An 18,255-nucleotide genomic window follows, 5' to 3' on the forward strand; every position below is an offset into this window, starting at 1 on the left:
TAACCAGATGATGGTTCATCAGTTTGAAGACAGAACGACAGAGAGACAAACATCTGGATGGTCTCAGTCAGACGGTCATTCCTCTGCTCTTCATGACTTCACACGGACAGCTGTCCACACGTCCTCTGCATTCCCAGACACTAGTAGTTACTCTAAACACTCTAACAAGTCTATTTTCACCACGGCTGACCACTTCACATGCCACGCTCTAGACACGCTCTGCTCATTTCTGTAAACTCTCCAGTAAACTTCCATCTGCAGAAGAACGCACTCGAGCTTTTTTCTCGACCTCTGATCTCGTCTGTCTGTTTCTTTGGAGAGATTTTTATGACTAAAATAAAACTGTAAAGACAAGAGGAGATGAAAACATCTCACACGTGTTCTTTTGTTTTCATTAAAAAGGTGGAGAAGCACTTCCAAGTAAGATCACGCTCTTTACAGAAAGAAAAAAAGACTAATTTTCAGATATTTTCATTAAAATTTGTGACACTGTGTCACAGTAAAAGATCAAAAAGTGGCTTTCTGAGGTTTTTTTTTTTATTATTACAGACTTCCATCTTCACTTTTATAATAACGGGGGATTTTGTTTTCATTCTCAAACAATTAAAAAAAGTCAGCTTTTAGTGAAAGATGATTAAAAGGTAAAAAATATAACAGGGCTGAAGTAATAATTGACTTAATATTTACTTTTTTCAATGGGATAACGCTCCTCCAGGTGTGTATTTTTTTAGACATGAACAGAAAAAGGAAGAGATTCATTGCGATAATAAAATATAATGCGTTAAAAATGTCTGTAATTGCGATTGACGCAATAATTTAACACTTTTCTACTGTCTTGTCATTTGAGCTACGCGACAGAAATTTCTATTTTAGGAGTGAAATGTTACTTTTTAATCCACACCCTGCAGCCAATCAGAATCAAGTATTCACCCAGACTGTTATAACTAGTGCTGCCACAAATTATTATTTTAATAGTCGACTAATCAACAATTATTTTTTTCCAATTAGTCGACTAATTGTGCCATGCACAAAGTGAATGTAAAACACAGATCTTAACCATCATTAGCTTTAATCTAACTAAAAACTAGATGTATTCACACTAGCATTATTGCAGATAATGCATTATCTGCAATAATGCTAGTGAATTTGGCCACTGAAGATGCTAATGACGATAGCGGAAGATGCTGAAAACAATGAAGCTGATAGCCAGCCACAATATTAGTTAAAACCCAAATCAGCCTTAAAAATAATAATAAAAAAAAACTTACGCTAGCCAAAACATGTAGCAAAAATATTAGCTAATTGCCAAAATAGCCTATAAAACAAACAAAAAAAAAGCCTAAACTTGCCAAAATAGCTAGTATGCAGCGGAAACATCAGCTAAACTCCAAATTATCCGAAAAAAGAAGTTTAAGTTAGCAAAAACAGCTAGCATGTAGCTAAAACATCAGCTAAACCCCAAATTAGCCTAAAATAATAGCTTAAGTTAGCACAAACAGCTAGCAAGTTGCTGAAATATTAGATAAATTCCAAACATTAAAAAAATCCTAAACTAGCCAAAACAGCTAGAATGTAACTGATATTAGCTAAACTCCAAAGCAGCCTAAAAAAACAAAAAGGCCCAAATTAGCCAAACCAATTAGCATAATGCCATTATAATTTTCAACTTTACTACACTCTGACTCCATATAATATAAAGTAACGACTAATCGACTATCAAATCAGTTGTCGACTATTTTCTTTTTTTTAGTCGATTTGTCGACTGATCATGGCAGTCCTATATAGTTATAATGTTGTGATAAATCATGGAATAAGTTTCAGTTGATCTAGTTATGAACTCACCAGTGCATTGATAGAAAACATTCAAGTTATTTGACCAGAACTTCTTTTTACTCCATGATCACATTTGGAGCCAATCAGAATTGAGCATTGAGTGGTATAATTTAATATAAAAACAAAGGATCATGGGAACTTGTTATGTGTGAAAAAAGGCTTGTGATAAATTATTAAACGTGTGGTTTTTCTGCATTTCTGCGGGACTTCTAGCAGACATCATGGCAGCTTTTGACGTTTTTCTGGAGAAAGTCCCTTTGTTCATTTTTCCCAGTTCGTGTTTTCCTTTTCATCCCAACACCACCATCCCTGCTCAGCCTCTGGATTTGTTAAGACGAGGTTGTAATGTTTGTTTTGTCACATTTACAGTCCTGCCAAAACATTTTTGTAAGTGTTTGTTCTGCAGATATGGAGAACAGCTGTCAGACCAATAACACAAACGGCCTCCAAACATCTGACTGCTCCGCTCAGATCTGGGTTTTATGACGCTCTGTGTGTTGCATTAACATAGAACTGCAGCAGATAGATCAGTGGTCAAAATGACCCCAAATTGTTGCTATTTTTCTATCAAATTTAGATTTTAAAGTTAAAAATTGAGCTTTAAAATTCTTTTAAGCCATGTGATCTTTGAGTATAGGTAGTGAGAGGCTGGATAAAACATTGTCTGCATCCTAGCTCCTGTGTTTTACAGAATATTAATGACTTTTCTGTAAAACGCAGGAAGAGTTTGAAGAATCTTTCATAAGAAACTGTGGAGTTCTTGTCAGTAAATGGTGAGACAGAGCAGCAGAGATGACTCACATGCACAGAAACGCTGGACAGATGGTGTTTTAAAGCCCTGCATCACGTCTTGGCTCAGCCGACTTTCCCCGAGTGTCTGCTGCTGCAGGATCGGACTCTCAGATGTCAGGGTCGGCTTCTCTAACGGTGCAGCTAAACACCTTTAAGTGTGAGGGGGACGTCCTGCAGCCCCTGAAGCTGAATTAAAGATAAAAATGGCCTTTTTTGACTCCCGTCTCTGAGCTCTGCAGGCTGACATGGATGCACTGCGTACTTGGATGCTGCTCTGTTGTTGCTGTAACTCAACTCTGCTGGACAAAAGCCCGTCTCAGTGTTATGACAGAAGTAATCTGTCGGTGAGACGAGCTGAACGTCTGCAGTTTGGAGCCGTTTGGTTCAAGTATCAGTTCAGCGTTTTTCACATGGAGGCAAAAATCTGAGGAGAATTTGGTTATTTTAGGTCAAAAAAGAATTTTTAAAAACTCGTACTTTTTATTCTGTTTTTGTGGTCATTTGTTTCAGAAACAAAAACAAAACGAGGATTCATCCAGGAAATCCTAAAAGACGTAGAAAAGAGGAGCAGGAATCACTGGACTCACAGAGACTTCCAGAGTTCAAACTCGTCTCACATTTAACAGAATTTTCCACCAAACTTTCAACCAAACGTGTTGTGTTTGACTTCTGAGACAAACGAGGAACTTTCTAAACAAGTCAAACTAACATTCAAACACAGTGGTGTTAGTGTAATGGTTTGGGTATTCTTTTCATGATAATTTAACAACTTAAATGAAGCATCATTTTGGTAAAGGGGGGAGTAATGAGAAACATCTCTGACACAAGTGTCGTGGTTTAGTTTGTGTATTTATTTATTTATTTATTCTCTATAAGAGATTTTTGGTCCATTCCTTTTCTTGACGGTTTGGCTTGGTGTGATGTCATCCTCTTGGAGGGGATTCCAGGTGGATCGTTTGTGGTCCTATTCATTGCCGTGGACCTCACCTCTGGCTCGTCTAGGGCCCACAGCTGCCCCCCAGTTTCATCTGGATGAAGCCCGTCTGCTACACTATTTAAACATGTAGTTGTAGAGTTGGATAAGCAAATTCTTCTTTTAACAGTCCTGGTACATCACCTGTCCGTCCTGGGAGAGGATCTTTGAGGTTTCTTCTCTTCTCTGCCCAGAATCAGGTTTTATTTAGGAGTTGTCACTTACCAAGAAGTGCAGGGATGCCCAGTTTAGCTCATGTTTAGTTTAGTATATTTTATGCTTTTGTACAATTGTCGATGTTAAGCGTCAATGAGACAACTGTATTGTGATTTTGAGCGATCTAAATAAAACTAAATTGAATTTTGAGGCCTCTTAGGGCTTTAGGAGTTTTTTTCCATTGTTGCGTAATTTTTCCAGATATGCAAAAATTATGTGGTCCTTGCAGCACAACGTAATGACTCGAAACATGATTTTTGTGTTATTTTCTTTATGTTTTTAGTTATGACTTTTTCTTACATTTTACATGAAATGTGGGGTGTGTCAAACTGTAAAAAAAAAAAAAAATTCAATTTGGCACCCCCTCCAGCGGATGGCGACCTAGGCGGCTGCCTACCCTGCAGGAGCCAGCCCTGCCATGCACTTCTTAAATATTAAAATCAGTCAGATGGTTTCATGAGTTTTAAGATGATTTTTTTTTTCAGAACTTAATGACTCAATCTGATGAAAATTTTGTGTTTTTAACGTGTTTTTGCAAAAAAATTTTAATGATTGAGTACATATTTATATATATATTAAAAAATCACACTAAAATTTGTATTTCTGAGTATTTCTTTATTCTTAATTGTTGTGAATAAGGGGCAGAAAAAAAAACGCAGTTTCAAAAAGACATTATTTGTATCGTAGAAAATAGGCTGGGTGGGTCACAAGCTCCCAACTCCAAGCTCACAACAACAGGGAGAGGAAAGGGGGCGGGGTTGCCAACAGTTCTGCACACATCTCAGAGGTAAATTTCTGCTGAACTCCTGCTACTCTGCAGAAACTTTCCAAGAAAATGACACAGGTTTCTTGATTTTGGTACAATGATAATTAAAAAACCACCAGGAACGCTTTAAATGGACAAAAAGATGATCAGAGAGGGACTTTAATAGAAGTCCCTGATGTTTTGTTCATCTTCTGTGATCATAGATAAACTTCCAAAAATCATTTGGTGATGCCTCCTGTAGAGTCTGTTGGAGCCGTGGCTTGGCTCCACAAACATATTCAAACTGTGAGCTCTAATGTTGCAGGCGGACAGAGCCACATGCAAACAGGTTAGCCGGCTGGTCTGTCCTCCTCTGTAAACAAACGAAGCCTGCATGATGGCAGCGCTGACACAGGTGTCTGCTTGTGGTTTCTGGAGGCACAGCCAGACTCTTTAGAGCCGACGGCTTTTTAATGACACTAATCTAACAGCCCAAACCTCAGCGATTACTGAACATACAAGGAGGCTTCAGAGCTCAGCAGTCGCAGATGATAGTTTTACTTTTTTTAAGTAAAGATTTTTTTGGGAATGCTGAGTGTTAAAAATGTTGCATCAGCCTTAGAGGACAATTTTTTAACTTCCAGTTAACTTTTGAGGATAAACTTTATCTTTATCCTCTGTAAAATATCTGCTTTAAACTTTATTTGTGCTCTAGATTTCATGTACGAGCCATTCAAATGTAATACAGATAACTGATAAAGTTTAGATGCCAACTTCAGCTTTATCAGACTTTTAAGGCGCAATGATAAAAAAAATTAAAACAGAAATAAAGAGAAATTGTAATTAAAACGGGTATTTTTTATGTATCCACAGTTTGAAAAACTTTATTCGCAGCATCCTTGTAACATTAGACACTCTTCTGGTTCCTCACTGGATCTTTTCTGACAAAAGAAACTTTCCAAATAAATTTGTTTTTTAGGGCTGTGAACATTAATGTATTAACTTACGCAATTAATCAACCCAAATTAACACATTAATATTAATTAACACAACTGAGCAGCATTCCTTCGCTTTGCCTCGCCAAATTAGGCTTCCACGGCGTGCGTTAAAATACTTAATTGGGTATCATCCCATTCATACCAGTTAATTACAGAAGAAATAAATATTAAATCATTCTTTAGTATTTTAATCTTATTTTTTTCAGTTCTGTTGATGTGTTTTGTGCACAGAATATTTCACTTCTGAGTTAACACTTGATTAATCTAAACATTTCAGATAGTAAAAATGAAGGAAACATTTCTCTCTGGTCTGTTAAAATGTACCAAGTAACATTGTGATTAATAGTGATCAATCAGAACACAAAAGTGTGATTTATATGATTGATTTTAGCCCTAATTAAAAATAAATGTACAGTTTTGCCTGTGATTTTTATAAAGTGATTATTTGCAGATAATAAGTGACCGGCAAAAAAAAAGAAAAAGAAAAATGCACTGCAATTAATCGCAATTAATTTTTTTTCAGCTTTGCAATTAATTAGTTAATTTTTTAAATAAATTTTTTTGGTAACTTTGCTAGCTGGGTTTTTTAATTTAGCGGTTTAGCTTTAAGAAAGTAGTGAACAGACTTTTAACTCAAGATGGAGCAATTTGACATGCGCAAAGCATACGTCAAATCCAGAAGATTTTCAAAATAAAACTTCCTTCAGAATCAGATTAGACATAAAACAGAAAAAAAATGTCATTAAGAAATGAGTTCTGCTTGTTACGTTTACTTTAAATTAGATTAATTTTTTGATTTATTTAACATTAATAAAACTGTCAAGAATCATTTATGGATTGTTTTTCCCTTACAGGTCGTGCTTTTTCCCTACAGCCTGGTCCACTGCTTGTGTTAGAAAGAAGTCGAGCTTTCCAGGAAATGAAAAGGCTAAATTTGAAGATGTTAAAGCACAGATGTGATTGTGGGAAAGTGAGAGGTGGAAATCCAAGCGATGAAGCGGTAAAAAGTGTAAAACTGTACAAGTACCAGAAAATACTGGTATTTTAAGGCATTTATTCTGCTACTTATGTAATTTACTGTAGTAACAGTTCACATGTTAAAAGAACAACTTCAAGAGACGCCACTTCTGCTTTCTAGGAACTCGCCATGGTCAAAAAAGCGTCTCACTTCCTTCCTTGTGACAGAGGTTTTTCTGAACTCTTACAGGTCTGACACAGAAATGACTTCCACCCACAGAACTGTGGGTTTCGGTGACGCTTCCCCCGGTAAGGCTGGAGGAGGCGCCGCGGCTCTCACCTCTACGATGTCAGAGTTGGTCCGGCTCTCGTGCGGCTCGTTGTACTCGGTGTACTTCAGCAGGACCTTGTCCATGTCGGTGCTGGCGTACTGGAACAGCTTGTTGGAGCCGTTGAAGATGATGAGGGCGATTTCGCAGTCGCACAGCACGCTCAGCTCGTAGGCCTTCTTCATCAGACCAAACTTCCTCTTCATGAAGGTCACCTGCAAAAGCAAAGAGAAAGAACCGCCGTCAAACTGTCTTTTTCAGAATGAACTCCATAAACCAAAAATCAGCCGACTTTTAGTAGATGTGGATGAGAGGAGAGAGTTGATCTTAAGCTCTTTTCCTGACAATCTGGACTGTGATTACCAGGACCCAAACCCACAGCCTGCTAATGAAGAGCCCAGTGCCAGAAAACCCGTTAGAACTCAATTTAAATAGAATGAACTGAATTTTTTGGCTTAAACGGGACAAATAGAAAATGTTCTGAAAGACGTTGATGAAGGTTCTCATTCATTCAGGAGACGTAGCTGAGTCTCTCTTATTGATTCAAGATCAGGCAGGCAGAGTCAGGATCAGGCAGGCAGGGCCTGGGTCAGGATCAGATCAGGATTAGTATCAGGATCAGGCAGTCAGAGTGAGGGTCAAGGTCAGGGTCAGGGTCAGGCTAATGAGCTGACAAAAGTTAGAGAACGAGCAGAGAGATGTTGGAGAGAAGGATACAAAGGGAGCAGAACAGGCATCTAGCTGCGTTTTCATTACACATTTGAGCAAAACTTTATCAAAATTCTAGGAATTCAGAAAAAACACAGTTTCATAATAACAATCAAAATGCAACGTTTTTTTAAATTGGTGTATTTCCATTAAGAGAATTTATTATCGAAAATACAGTTTGCGAAATTTCAGAGTTAATGGAAACGCAGCTTTAGATAAAGTTGATAGCAGTGCAGGAACACTGATAAATGTTGAGCTAAAATATGCAAAAAGTCAGATGAAATTCATTTTAAACCAAAAAAACAAACTAAAAAAAAAACAGAATTTGATCAGAAATAGACAATTTTTTTAAACAAAATGGAATCTGTTCATTTGTTCAGTTTTTCAAAGCAACATCAAGACCAGCAGCTGATCAGGAACCTCGAGGAAATAATAAACTCTCAAACATTCCTGTCACTTTGGAAGTTTGTGAATTAACATTTACTTTTTCTAAAATAGTTAACTTTCATTGTTTGTCATCATTTATTTTTAACTGAATAAGGACTTGAAATTCTGCCACGGCTCTATTGTTCCTGATAAAGTGGGAGGGAATCTGTGATGTGAGTGAATTCTCCCTCCACGATTACAAACTGAAGATGTTCAGCCTTCAAGCATTCAGGGAGGAGGATTTATAGAAATCAAACCGAGCCAGGCATGTGCCGTCACTCCACCGCGCCATTACACAGATCTCAGTCATTCGTGTTCCTGTAAAACAGCCGGCTGGAGTCGGCTGAGTGGAAGCGTCAGCCCACACACCGCTGATCACACGCTCTCAAACTCCCTGCAGTGAATCATCTGCATCTCTCTCCTCCTCCCGTCCTCCTTCCAGAGCTTCTGCACAATCGTCCCGAGGCTCCCGGACGTCTCCCTTCAGAGGATCAGGTGTTCTGGATTTCACGGGTCTCGTGTTTTACTGGATTTCCTGCAGCAGCGCTCTTGTTCAGGGAGCAGTTTGAGCATGAAGTGATGATATGCAAATGATATTGTCTGACATAATTAGATGCAGTGGCAGGTTAAAAAAAAGAAGAAGCAGAGTTTAAAAATTCAAATGTATTTGCTCATTTTTTCATCTTACATTTATATATTAAACTTTTAGTGAATACAATCTAAACTAGAACAGTTGCATTGCCTGTGTTAATGCTAGTGTGAATGTTTTTTGATGAAAGTAGTTGCTAAAGCTTTTTTGCTAAAAATGGTAAAGCAATTTACTTGAATTGCTGAAGGGATTTGCTGAAAATGCAACAGCTATAATTTGCAAAACGATAAATTTCCGAAAAAGACTGGAAATTTTGTGAAAGAATCCTGAAGTTAACCTAAATTTTTGAAAAATTTCTAGTAAAACTGCTTAAAAAACCCTAATACATGCTAATTTTGAAACAATATTTAGTGTGTTGCTTAAATATGAGCTAAACTCCAAATTAGTCACAAAGAAACTTGATTCCAAATTAGCCGAAAAAAAACTAGCTTGTTACTTAAATAGTAGCTAAACTCAAAAATAGCATAAAATTTCTCAGTAAACAAAATTATTCAAAAACGTTAGCATGTTACCAAAAAAGAAGCTAAACTCTAAATTAGCCGGAAAAACCTCAGTAGATAACAAATTAGCCAAAAACGTTAGCATGTTGCTAAAATATTAGCTAAAAATACATTGCTGACTAAACGAACATCTTTAAAAACTCACATTCATGTATTTTCGAAACTCTTTTAAGGAAAAAAAATGTAAAGTTGCTTATACTTCTTCTTCTAGAATAAGGTGTAACACTTTAGCACGATCGCCACCTAGTGGCAGAACAATTGTTGAAGCTTCTCTGTTCGAGAATCCATGTAATGCTGTGTGCTACAAACAATCTCATTGTAATTTTACGAATACATTTTACAGTATGTGAACTGCATCAGATTAATATGAATATTTTCAAAACATATATAGATTATTACTGTATTTCTAAACAAATCTGTCTAAATGTGCAAACTCATAATTTAAGTGAATTGAGTGGATCGAAAGAATCTAAAAAATGAATTGAATTTTATGCTATTTTTGAGTTTAGCTAGTATTTAATCAACAACAATTTTTTTTGGCTAATTTGAGGTTTTGGTCATATTTAAGCAACACACTAAATATTATTGGCAACAACAAGGCTTAATTTATCGTGTGCTCCTGATTCACAACAATATGATAATGAAATACTTAGGAGTGCAATTTTAAGCGTAATTTTCTTCATCAAATGGATAAAAACCCAGTCGGTGTGGGTCTTTAGGTGCAGACTTCTGTGCTAACCGAAGCTTCAACAGCATCATTGATCTCCTGAACATTAAAGGACCTTCTCAGTTCCTGCTTTGCAACCATTTCTCTGCTCTGCTGTATGTTCTGCGTGTTTTGCGGCGCAGAATTAAAAAAAAAAAAAAAAAACAGCTAAAAACAGTCGGTGTGTTTGACAGATGAAACGAAACCACAAGCCAACGTCCAAAAATAGAAGCTGAGATTCTAAAAATACAGCAGAGCCGACCGGACAGCTGAACTAGTGTCTATCTGAGGAAACTCAAATCAACCCAACATCAAATACAAACATTTTCACAGATATTTATTTTCCAGCCACATCCCTAAATCCCGAGCGCGCGCCTTTCCCTCCAGACAGGCTGGTATTTGTTGTGCTGTTGGGGGGGATATATTTAGAGGAGACAGACAGCGCGGGATTCCAGTGGGCAGCCGTGTGGCTGAACGAGGAGACGCGAGGAGACGCGAGGAGACGTGAGGAGACGCGAGGAGACGCGAGGAGAGAAGGCCGCTGTGTGTCCCCAACGCTGACCCACCCTGCTAATCACAGGGTGCTGTCCGAGGCCAGCTAACCCCAAATTACTGCCCTCGCCAAACGGTTCTGCTCGGTGAACGAGTGAAACAGGCCAGGAGAGGCTTTCTGCAGAACGTCAGCGATTGAAGACTTCTGCAGAGCTGTAATAAACCTGTTCAACTACTGCCGACAATCTGCAACGGACCAGAACCAGCAACCGGACTTTATTTTCACACATCAAGCAGAGAAAATGATTAGATGAGCAGCTACACTAAAAATTATTTGATTTTGAGTCGCCAAAAGGTTCAAAGTTTATTGTTTTTGACACCGATAGAGAAAAAAAGCTTCACAAGATGCTCCACGTCTTTCATCTTCAAACACAATGTTGGTGTTTTTTCCTGTAAATTTATGATTCTATTCTCATAATATAAAGACTTTCTTTCTTGTAAATTTATGACTTTAAAAGTGGTAAATTAACGACTTTTAAAGTCAGACTTTCAAACACGCAAATTTATGAGAAAAAAAGTCATACATTTAGCCTATGATTTTTAAAGTCGTAAATCTACACTTTTATTCTTGTAACTCTATATGACTTTTTTCTCATAAATTATTTTTTTTCTTGTAAATTTACGACTTTTAAAGTAATCCATTTATGACTTTAAAACACGTAGATTTATGAAGAAAAAGTCATAAATTTAGCCTATGATTTTGAAAGTCAAAAATATATGACTATTTTTATAATGTAACAGTTATGACTTTTTTTTCACTTTTTTTGTAACATTTATGAGTTTTAAAGTCGTTGATTTCCTACTTTAAAAATAAAATAAAAAATACAACTTTATTCTTGTAATTCAACAGTTGCGACTTTTTTCTCATGAGTTTATGGCCTTTTTTTCTTTAATTAAAGACGTTTTTTAGATTTATTTACGTGTTTTAAATGGGTAGATTTACGATTTTTAAAGTCATAAATGTATTACTTTAGAAGTCTACGATTATGACTTTAAAACAAATTTCCAATACATAAATTTAGCCTTTGACTTTTAAAGTCATAAATATACGACTTCATTCTTTAATTTAACAGTTACAACTTTTTTAATCACAAGTTTACGACTTTAAAGTGGAAATTAAAACAATTTTAACTGCTGCCACTGTAAGAAAATTACACAGTTTTTAAAGAGTTTGGCTAAAAACAGCATAATCATAACTAAAAGACAACTAGGAAAGCTTCTCAAATAGATAAAAAAAATATCTATAAACAGATTATATATCATGATGAACATGTTTAGGATTTATTTGATTAATAGAAGTGAAGTGCCGATTTATTTGAGACCCATTTCCAAAGAAAAAAGTCATTTTTTAAAAGATAAATGTTTCCCTTAAACTTAATCTGTCAAATGCTAAATACAGTAAATGATTTTAACTACAAATGAGAAAAATAAATAAACTCTGACAAGAAGGTGCTGCTCAGGATTTTAGGGAAATCTGATTCACATTTTGGACATTTCCTCAAGAATCTGCTGAACCAACAGTTGGAGTCCAGCGAGGCACAAAACACAAACACGAGTCTAGTACACTGGAGTCTAAATCAACCAGGTGATTTCTGGAGAAGGAGACACTCACCTGTCGGTTCCTCTCGTCCACAATCCGCGTGATCTGGATCTTCTTCCTCCCCATCGCCAAAAACCAGTTTCTCTAACAGCTGATGAGGAGTTTGAGTTTGATTCAAGGAGGACTGAAGAGACGATCTTTAACACATAGCTCCACCATCAGCCGCCGCTCCGCTGGCATCAGCTCGCCATGACTCCCTGAAACGGTGAGCATCAAGACTGTTCAGGAAAATGTTACCCAAAATCCTTGAATAAAATTTAGTTTCCCAAAAATCTGATGACACAAAGAGAATTAAAACATTTCAGCATCAAATTCTTTCTTCTGTGACTAAAATGTGAGAAGAGATTCTCACAGAAACAAGATCAAAAACTTCCAAGTTTTGGGGGTATCAGCGTCTTCTGAAGGTTTTCGTTCCACATGACAGTCTGACAAAATCACAAGAAGCTTTAGATCGTTTCAGAACGTAAAATAAAGACAATCTGACCACTAGAGCTGCATCAGAGAAGATCCGGAGAAGCACCGGCAGAGCCCTGCCATCCTGCCCCTCCGCCGAACCGCCCACCTGCCCCGCTGCCTCCTCCCCTGAGCTCCTTAGCACCATCCTAATCTCATCTGATCTGGGAGGAGGCAGCGAGTGAGACGAAGCCGGGGTTTATCCTAACCCCTCCGGATTATTCCCAGAGATGGAACGGGGACATTTCCCCTCATCGAATGGACATTATTGCCCCTTCTGCTGATTTACATGAAGTCTATCTCCTAATACAGCGCAGAGTCTGTCACATGAATTCCACATAAATAAAATTAAATGGGGAAATAAAAATCCTCTTTTGATTTAAAATGCATCTAAAGCTCCTCTGCTTCCACCCTGAAGCTCTTCTTGGCTTGTTAGGATCTTGTTCCATTAAAGTGATTATTTAAAAGCCGACATTTCATATCACGCATTTTACCCCGTATATATAGTTAATTCCCGCTTTGCCGTCTTCTGAGCAGGTCTCAGAGGAACACGTCAGGTCAGGTCAGAACTTCCTCCTCGGTGGAGGCAGACTTCTTACATTCGACAGATGTGGAGGTCACAGAAACCAGGATGATTTGATGGAAAGACAAAATAAATATTTTAAGGGAGGAGAAATCCTTTCGACCCCTCAGATCGAACACCGATGAGTCTGGTAATATGTCATCACTGTTCCTTAAAAGTAGTTTTAAATTAAAAAACTACTGACCAATTCTACTTAAATTAAGCTAAAATGCTGTTAAATCTAGTAAATTTTACCTTTTTAAAATCCTAATTAAATTTAATTATTTCAATTCTGACTCATTGAACTGTTTTAAGCTTTTACTCAAACTGAAATTTGTTTTTCCTGATCTTAAACTTCCACTCTAAAGAGAAACAAACACATTTTGCATTTTGCTCTCGATGCAAATCATCTTCCATATTGTGCAATATTGTTTTAGTAACTTCAAAATGCAAAAATGAAATGCAAAATCTCTGGCAGAGTCTTTGCACCATTCAGAGTTATCTAAAAAAACAAACGTGGTTAATTAGATCCACAAAGAATCACAGAGTTTTACTGTGGGAGAGACACCGGATTCAGGAAATTTTGTTTTGTTTTTTTAGAGAAAAATACAATTTTAAAGCATAAAGTACCAACACTGACACTGTTATCCAGAAGAGCTGCACATAAACAATCACAAAAGTGAAATCTCTTAATGTTCTGTTGCTGCTTTAGTACGGCAGCCTGAAGGGGCCATGAGAAATCCAATCACAAAACCAAAAGCACTACTTTAGCCTAACAAAATATTTTCTTTATAATTAATTTATTTATCACTCCACTGTTTACCAACAAGCATTTTATATAATTGATTTCTCTAATTACAATTAATCTGCATTTATTTTTTTAAAACTGATCTGAATATGGTGTAATAATTTCTGAAAGAATGTTATGTCTATTTACATAAACATGCTTTTATCAATGTCATGTGATTCATTGATGTTTAAAGATTCTTAATGACCTGAATCTGTGTTGGTAAAGTATAAATATCTGATCAGAAGTTAAGAACCAGATAATAATCATTTTGGTAGAGAAAATAGAAAATTTAAATTGACGAAGGGAGAGGAATTATACAAGTTCGCTTCCTTAAACTCCTTTTCAAGCTATCCATTAAACTTCTTGTGACAATCTTAAGAGTTAATAGTTTGATTGTGTTAAAAGAAAAAAAATGTTTATTTAGGAGTTAGAGTAATAATTACATTCATTAATTAGTGAATGTATGAGTATTCACTCAATTTTTCACCTAATTTTCCTAAGTTGGGATGTTTTTTGAATAGATATCTTGTTTATGCGTTAATCCTTTTAAAATTGCTTAAAATAATTAATTTTCTATTCCATGTTTCTAATGTATATCCTTAGGAATCTCGATTCTTTTTCCAGTTATTCCATTTGAATTTTTCCAGATTTAAGAAGATTTCTGTATAAAAAGTAAAACATAATTTAAAAAAAAGATGAAACCCTTTTTTTTATTTTTATTTGACTTTTTAAAGTGAGTCTTTACCCCCTTACTCACACACTCTCCTGTATCTTCATCAGGAGGCGTAAACCCCCCTTCTTAATCTCATCCGTAAAATCCAATTCCTCTGGATCTCTGGGCCTGTGCGTACGCCGTCACACTTTTCTAGGGATATTGTTTCCCTTAACAGAGTTCACGTCAAAGTAAGTTCATTCAAATTTTCCCAAACTTTTTTTCTTTTTTAAACATAAATTTTAATTTTTTAGGACTAAAAAAGGCTCGTCTGCATGCAAGAACAACTATCTGTTATATTTTGGAACAATTAAAAAATATTTCATCTCTAAAACTAACAAGAAAGAGCTCTGAATCCCAAAAACACGATGATAGATTTGTCTTCAGGATGAAGGAAACTCTTCAAAAACCTTCATCTTCTGTCCAACAGGGAACAAATTCAATCCAGCAACAATAAAACTCACTTTCAGTTTCAATCAGATTGAATTCTTTAACTAGAATTGAGCAAAAACTGAAGCAGCACCCAACTAAAAGAGAATTTTAAGTAGCGAAAAACTGAACTTTTTCTTTTTCTGAGTCTGATAGAAAAAAAAAATAAGGCTGGCAGAAAAAGCAGAAAGAAAATTTGTAAAAAAAAAAAAAAAAAAAAAAAAAGGATTATATTAAATATTCCAGGGCTATAAAAACTACATTTGCTGGAAAATACAAATATTTAAGCTTGCTCCGTCCATCTCATCAACCAAAAATGTCTGAAAATGTGAGACAAAGTGAGAGTTTTGGCCCACCAGGATGTACATTTTACATTTATTTACAGTATTTTTTTAAGGTCAATGGAAATTCTGACAAGAGCCTCTAGTGGTCATTGGGGGAATTGCAACGTTTGACACATCCTGGTTTGTGTCCATTTTAGGAGAAGTCTTGGAATTAACACAATTTCACTTATAATCCCATGAAATTATTAATCTTCCAATATGACAGGAACTCACAATAAATATAGACGAAAAAAAGTTTAAATATATGGTTCTGGTGGCGCTAAAGAACTCTATTCATAGTAAAAAAAAAGTGAAACATTGGATCATTTATAAATATTTGTTTTTATTAAATACAATTTTTGAGTTGAGAAAACCATCAAAATTTCGATTTGATAAAAACAAAAATTTAAATGTAACAAATTACAAAATTTTTGTTGGTTGATCCAATGCTTCATTTCTTCAGTGTAAGATTTTAATCCTCGGCTTCAACCAATTCCATTTAGCTTCACCACCAACCACCATTTCTTGCATTCTCACTTAAATGAAACAAAACAGAAAATCCTCTCCGATGAGTTTCCTTCCACTGGAATGACGTACAATTATAAGAAAAGATTTCTGCATAAAAGCTGACTCAGCGACTCATTTGAGGAAACAGAGACTTTCTAAACGTCTGAGACATTTGGGAAACTCCCTCCCGGCTTTGCACTGCAACATTTCAGCAGCAGTTGCAGCAAAGAGATAAAACATTTTTATACCAATGAAACCGTTCTTTTCTACGTTTGAATACAGTCATGAAACCAGGCGTGTTTCCTGAGATCAAATATTTCAGAGAAAATTCCCTTTATGCCAGAAATAAACTGAAGTTGAGCAGTGAAACAAACAAACAAAAAAACTGTTCAAGGTCTTCATTTGTGATCGACAGATTTAAATTTGAACATAAATGAAACAGAATAGAGATCCAATAAAGATCTGATCTGATGAGCTCTTTCAGAAATCAGTCAGTGAACATTTTTGAGTCAAAACAACCTGTACTCTGATTGTTGGCATGGTTTACATGAATTATATTTATTTTTCATGAGTTATAGCTTTTTTCCAGAATAAGAAGCATAACTTATGATCAGAGCAGCATCATTGTGAGGTTTCAGACCACATAAGTGATAAGATTAGATAAAAATACAGAAATGAAGGGTGTGAGAAGAACTGACTGTATATGAGAACCGGACTGAGTGTCCCCTCCCCCTAGCATTCCAAACAGGAAGCCAAAATCCCAGACTTCTATAGAGAAATAAACAGCTGTTATTCAGTCATTCTGTTTTTCAGAATGACCATTTTTTCTCTAATACTTCTTTGAAAAACATTTTCTTGCTAATCTTTAATTTTTTTCAAGAAATGTTTGTCTGCAGTTTAAGTTACTCAAGTAATAAACTGACCAATCAGATGCCTCAATAAAAGTAGGTGGAGCCTGCTGGTCCCCGCGTCCAACGTTTGAAACATGTGATTAACAGATTTTGTGTAACCCACTTTCAAGTACTAGGGGTGTGGCTTTCCCACAAGCTCCCCCCTGATTGGTGAGAGTGGTTGCCATAGAAACGTTGACTCAGACCAATTTGGGCCAATCACTGCTTATTAACAACATTTGGTTCCAACATGGCGTCCATATCATGAAAAAATGGGGCCTGAATTGACTTAATTTGGCTGGAGCAGAAGGTAAATAATTTTTATGGATGGCGTCACGCAGACTCTGTCCAGTTCTCATATACAGTCAATGGCTCCACCATGTGCTAGGACCCTGGTTGATCATTTTGGTAAGGACTAACCAATCACAGCTTACTGATGATTTCTGGTTCCAACATGGCGACATTTCTACTACGAAAAAAACGAGGACTAAACTGTCTTCATATAGTTGGAGCCAGAATGAAGCCATTTTCTATGAATGACAGCGCACTCACCTGCTCCAGCTCTCATATACAGTCAATGGCTCCACCATGTGCTAGGACCCTGGTTGATCGTTTTGATAAGGACTAACCAATCACAGCTTACTGATGATTTCTGGTTCCAACATGGCGACATTTCTGCTACGAAAAAAAACGAGGACTAAACTGTCTTCATTTAGTTGGAGCCAGAATGAAGCCATTTTTTATGAATGACAGTGCAGGCACTTGTTCCAGCTCTCATATGCAGTCAATGGACGTCAGATGAAATAAAATCAATTCAGTCGCCATTTTTTAAGTAATGTAGACGTCAACATGTAAGCAATGATTAGTCAGTGTCAGTCATCCTTTCTATGGGAACCACTCTCACCAATCAGAAGTGAGATTGTTGGAAGACCACACCCCTTCAGCTTGAAAGCATGAGAATTGATCAATTAAATGTTTTGAATGTTGAAATTCTATTAAGGCATCTCATTGGTCAGTTTATAACTTGCACTACAGAAAAAATTAATATAATGCCTAGTTGTTTATTTTCTGTAGAAATCCGAGGGATTATGACTTTTTGGAACCAGCAGGCACTTCCTGTTTGGGATGCCAGGGGACAGCCGGTCCAGTCCTCATTTACAGTGAGGAGACGTCAGACGAAACAAAGTCAATTCAGGTTCCACGTTTTACAATATAGACGTCACCACTCTGGAGCCGGATGCTTTCAGTAAGCAGTAATCAGTCAGTTTTAGTCATCGTTTCTATGGCAACCACAAAACCAGAGGTGAGCTTTTTGAAAAGCCACACCCCTGCAACTTAAAAGCGTGAGAATTTATCAATCACAAACATTTTGAATGTTTACATTTAGGCATCTTAAAAGTTGCCTAAATTTCCGTGCTCACATAATCATTGTAAACAGAGCAAAAGTTTTGAAAGCTGAAAATACACGGCTCGATAGCTGCTCTTGGAACCAGCAGGCACTGGAGGGGACGACCAGTCCAGTTCACTTATACAGTCAGAGGTGAAAAGTCAAAGATTTACTTTGCTGATGTGACCGGCGTGCCACCCATCCATCCTCCCATCTGC

General features: G+C 36.6%; 1 protein-coding gene across 2 annotated transcripts in view; it reads right to left on the bottom strand.

Moving 5' to 3' along the window:
- Positions 1-18,255, bottom strand: part of LOC112161270 (myocyte-specific enhancer factor 2A) — a 47,223-nt gene that overhangs the window by 13,231 nt on the left and 15,737 nt on the right. For both annotated transcript variants that reach the window (XM_024296336.2, XM_024296335.2), the window contains exons 3-4: positions 11,997-12,181; positions 6,855-7,058 (exon numbers count right to left, since the gene is read on the bottom strand). In XM_024296336.2, coding sequence (XP_024152104.1) covers positions 6,855-7,058; positions 11,997-12,050 — 258 coding nt within the window. In that variant the 5' untranslated portion in view covers positions 12,051-12,181. The remainder of the gene's footprint in view (positions 1-6,854; positions 7,059-11,996; positions 12,182-18,255) is intronic.

This window comes from Oryzias melastigma, linkage group LG3, assembly GCF_002922805.2.
Source record: "Oryzias melastigma strain HK-1 linkage group LG3, ASM292280v2, whole genome shotgun sequence".
NCBI lineage: Eukaryota > Metazoa > Chordata > Actinopteri > Beloniformes > Adrianichthyidae > Oryzias > Oryzias melastigma.